This window comes from Emiliania huxleyi, assembly GCF_000372725.1.
Source record: "Emiliania huxleyi CCMP1516 unplaced genomic scaffold EMIHUscaffold_297, whole genome shotgun sequence".
Taxonomy (NCBI): Eukaryota; Haptophyta; order Isochrysidales; family Noelaerhabdaceae; genus Emiliania; species Emiliania huxleyi.
Genome location: NW_005199796.1, coordinates 20,208 through 23,788, shown reverse-complemented (window position 1 = coordinate 23,788; position 3,581 = coordinate 20,208). Strand labels below are relative to the sequence as shown.

The 3,581-nt window shown below is 63.9% G+C and overlaps 2 protein-coding genes across 2 annotated transcripts in view; one reads left to right on the top strand and one right to left on the bottom strand.

The window, feature by feature from the left end:
- The window catches only part of EMIHUDRAFT_458065 (hypothetical protein), a 1,472-nt gene extending 822 nt beyond the window's left edge, over nt 1-650 (bottom strand). The window contains exons 1-3 of the mRNA XM_005775663.1: nt 628-650; nt 322-458; nt 162-241 (exon numbers count right to left, since the gene is read on the bottom strand). Coding sequence (XP_005775720.1) covers nt 162-241; nt 322-444 — 203 coding nt within the window. The 5' untranslated portion in view covers nt 445-458; nt 628-650. The remainder of the gene's footprint in view (nt 1-161; nt 242-321; nt 459-627) is intronic.
- Nucleotides 651-2,370: 1,720 nt separating this feature from the next.
- EMIHUDRAFT_116525 (hypothetical protein) overlaps nt 2,371-3,581 on the top strand; it is a gene marked incomplete at both ends in the record, with an annotated part of 21,370 nt that continues 20,159 nt past the window's right edge. Inside the window, 3 exons of the mRNA XM_005775662.1 lie at nt 2,371-3,042; nt 3,123-3,215; nt 3,258-3,309. Of these exons, the coding sequence (XP_005775719.1) occupies nt 2,371-3,042; nt 3,123-3,215; nt 3,258-3,309 (817 nt within the window). The remainder of the gene's footprint in view (nt 3,043-3,122; nt 3,216-3,257; nt 3,310-3,581) is intronic.

The following is a 3,581-nucleotide window of genomic DNA, read 5'->3' as shown; positions in this document are numbered from 1 at the left end:
GAAGAGTGGAAGAGGGCGGCGCGGAGGGAGAGCGGGCGGCGCGAGGCGAGCGAGCTCGGGCACGCGCGCGGCGCGCCGAACGCCGCGCCCCGGCCACACCAAGCCCCCATCCCCACGCGTCTGTTGTGCGAGTGCGTGCTCCTTGCGGCGGTGCGGCGTGGACCTTTGGCGGCTTGAAGGGGTAGTCGGAGGGGAAGTTGATGTTCAAGAAAAAGATGCCGCCCTCATACGGTGACTCCTTCTGCGCTCCGCGGGGGGCCGAGGCCAGGCGGTCAGGCCGAGTGCTGCGCGGGGCCCAGCGTCGCGGCGGGAAGACCGCACCGGGCCCATAATGGTGGACTGCCAGTGAAAGAGGTCGTCGCCCACGGGGCCCGCGCTGCAGGTGGAGGGCGGATCCTTGGTCAGGTCCTGCAGCTCCTTGTTGATGCGCTTGGTGGCAGCCATAGTTGATGCAGTTTCTGCCGCGTCAGGAGGGAGCGTCGGCGCGCTGGCTGGGGGAGGGCCGTGGGCAAGCGCGCGCGCGGGCAGCGCGTAGGAGGTGGCGCGCGGCGGCCCGGCCCAGAGTGCCCCAGCGAGCCCCCCTCCCGCCCGCTGAGAACAGCGCCGAGCGCGGGAGGAAGCGGGCGCCTGGTCCAGAGAGTCTGCGGGCGGTGTGCTTTTTTCCCTCGCCCTTGGAGTGTTGTTTCTTTTCTTCTAGTGCCGATGTGTGCAAAGCGTTCGTGCGTGTCGTCATCATCTGTCCCGCGTCCACCCATACCGCGTTGGTGTCCAGTCCGAGCCTGACTGGTTCATCTTTCTACATACATACATACAGTGCTACGCGGAGGACGACCGGGACTTACTTTCTGCTCGGGGAGGCGTTCCGCTTCTCCTGAGATTCGCAACTCTCTGCAAAGCCGCTCACGCCAGAGGAGTGCCCGGTCCTGGCACGTGCGTACCGGCAGGACCCTCGCCTTCCGCTCGTCGCGACGGGGTGCATGGATGGCTGCGTCCAGCCCGCCCTCGTCTACTTCCCCTCTCTCTTTGACATCGGCGGTGTGTGGGAGGCGCTGTCGGGAGAGGAGTGTCGACTGATAGCCAAGTTGCGGCAGAGCTGCCAGCTCGGCAAGGCTTCACTGTTGGCTTTCCAGCTCAACAGCAGCTTCACCATCCAGCGGGCCATTGCCAAGATCGCCAACACATTGGCACGACAAGGGCAGACTGGCACACACCGGCACTAGAAGAAAGAAACAACGCTCGCAGGGAGGGAAAAAAGCACACCGCCCGCAGACAGACAGGCGCCTTCGCAGACAGACAGGCGCCCGCTTCCTCCCGCGCTCGGCGCTGTTCTCAGCGGGCGGGAGGGGGGCTCGCTGGGGCACTGGGCCGGGCCGCCGCGCGCCAGCTTCGGCTGAGGGCTGACAATCTGCCGAGCCCAAATCACTATTTTTTTCTGATTTCTTGTTGGTTTTCTAAAATCTCTCTTTTAACTGGTAGAGGTAGTCATATAGATCAAGTACTGGTCTTGCGGGGCCCGCCTTCCCCTCTTCCCTTCCTCTCGGCCGCGGCCTCGCCGCGCCTCGTCTTCTTCTCTGTCTGTGGTCCTGTTGATTCCGAGGGCGACGACAGGACATGCGTCCCCCGTGTGATGGTGTTGGGACGTACGTACCGCCGACCTCCTCAAGCGGCTGGGCCAGCTCTCCCTGGTCGACGAATCGCGCCCGTTTCCGCGGTGTCCGTGCGTTCTCGGCTCAAAAGCGCGCGTTCCTGCCCTGCATGCATTCCGTCCAAGGCGGTTACACTTTTGGACGCTCCGGGTGAGCGAGTGATCGCGCAATCGCATGGCCCTCTGGGGGGGCGGCGGGCGAGGGGTGCGGGGTGCGGTGCGGTGCGTGCAATCGTGTGTTTGGCGTCATTTTGTGTTGTTGTGTGTGCCTTCGCTTGTTTCTATTAACAACGAAGTCAGCTCAAAAAAGTTCACCCTCGGTTAGGTTAGGAGAGAGAGAGAGAGAGTTTTGTTTGTAGGTTAGGTAGAAAGGTGAAGAACAGTCAGGCTCGGACTGGACACCAACGCCGTATGGGTGGACGCTAGACAGATCCCTCGGTATGTTCTAGTGCTACATTTAGACAGATCCCTCGGGTATGTTCTAGTGCTTCATGTACTTCAAAAAAAATTACTCGGACTGTTGCCGTCCCAAACTGTCACTCCCCTTTCTCCCGGCCGGGGTGGGGCGCGCGCGGGGGCGGCGGGTGTGCGGGATGTCTGTGGGCCCGAGAGCGATGTGTGTGTGTCCTCCTTGCGTTTGTTTCAAAACATCGAAGGCTAAAAAAAAATTGCGCGAGCCCACATACGCGCCCACTTTTCTGCGGCGGCTAAAGCGGAGCGCCGCGATGTGGTGCGCGCTGCTCTCCGCGCTCGGTTCCGCGGCGCTGGTCGTCAATGAGCAGACCATCCCTCCCGCCTGCGCCTTCACTCTCTCGTCGATGTCTGCGACGATCAACGCCCAGGCTGCGGGAGCCGACGGGTGCGAGGCGCGGGCGTGGCGGATAGCGCCGGGGAAGTCGCTGGACCGGATCCAGTTTAACACGTCGCAGTCCTACTTCGAGGGCACGGACACCCTGGACTTCTTCGCCGTCGAGTCGGACGGCCAGCTGCGCTCGCTCACGCAGCACAGCCAGCCGTTCAGCGCCTCGAACCCGATCCCTCCGGTGCTGTGGCTGACCCAGGCAACGGACGAGGTGGTGCTGGTGCTCGACGCGCCGTCGGGCGGCTCGAGTTTCATCATGCACTACAGCTGCACCGCCGTCTCCGGCTTCCTCCTCCCCGAGCTCCTCGACCTCTGGCTTGCGATTGCGGCGCTCATCTTTTGCATCTGCTGCTCCGTCACACTTTGGATGTGGTGCCTGCGGCGGCGGTACCAGCGGAGGACGCGTGCGACGGAGAGCATGCTGGTGCTGCACTCGGAGCTCATGCGCCGCCGCGCAGAGGCGCGCGGCGAGCTTTTCGCCGAGGAGCAGGAGGCGGAGAGAGCGCGGACCAGCTCACTCAGCGCACTGCCCGCGGTCCGCGCACCCTGAAGCAGCGCTCTCCGAAGCCGGTGGGGAGGGCGGGCGAGGTGACGGCAGGGTCGGGGCGTGGATAGGTCGCGTACCTCGAGCACCGCTCTTCGAGCCAGCGCCTCTCGATGGTCTCGTACCACTCGCAGGAGGGGCTGGGCACCCTCCCCTACCCCACGGTACCCGAACCCACCCTCCCCCACCCCTCCTGCCACTCGCAGGACGAGCTTGTGACGGCAGAGCAGCGGGCAGGTGACTCGGCCGAGGAGGGCGGTGCGTCGCACTCTCTTCGCACTCTCTCCCTCTCCACCAAGCCCTCTGCAGACGCCCCCCTGCCCTCTCTCTCTCTCTCTCTCTCTCTCTCTCTCTCTCTCTCTCTCTCTATCTCTATCTCTCTCTCTCTCTCTCTCTCTCTCCCTCCCTCTCCCTCTCTCTCTCCCTCTCTCTCTCTCTCTCTCTCGCTCGCTCTCTCTCCCTCCCTCCCTGCCTCTCTCTCTCCCTCTCCCTCACCCTCTCCCTCTTTCTCCCTCTACCCCCTCTCCCTC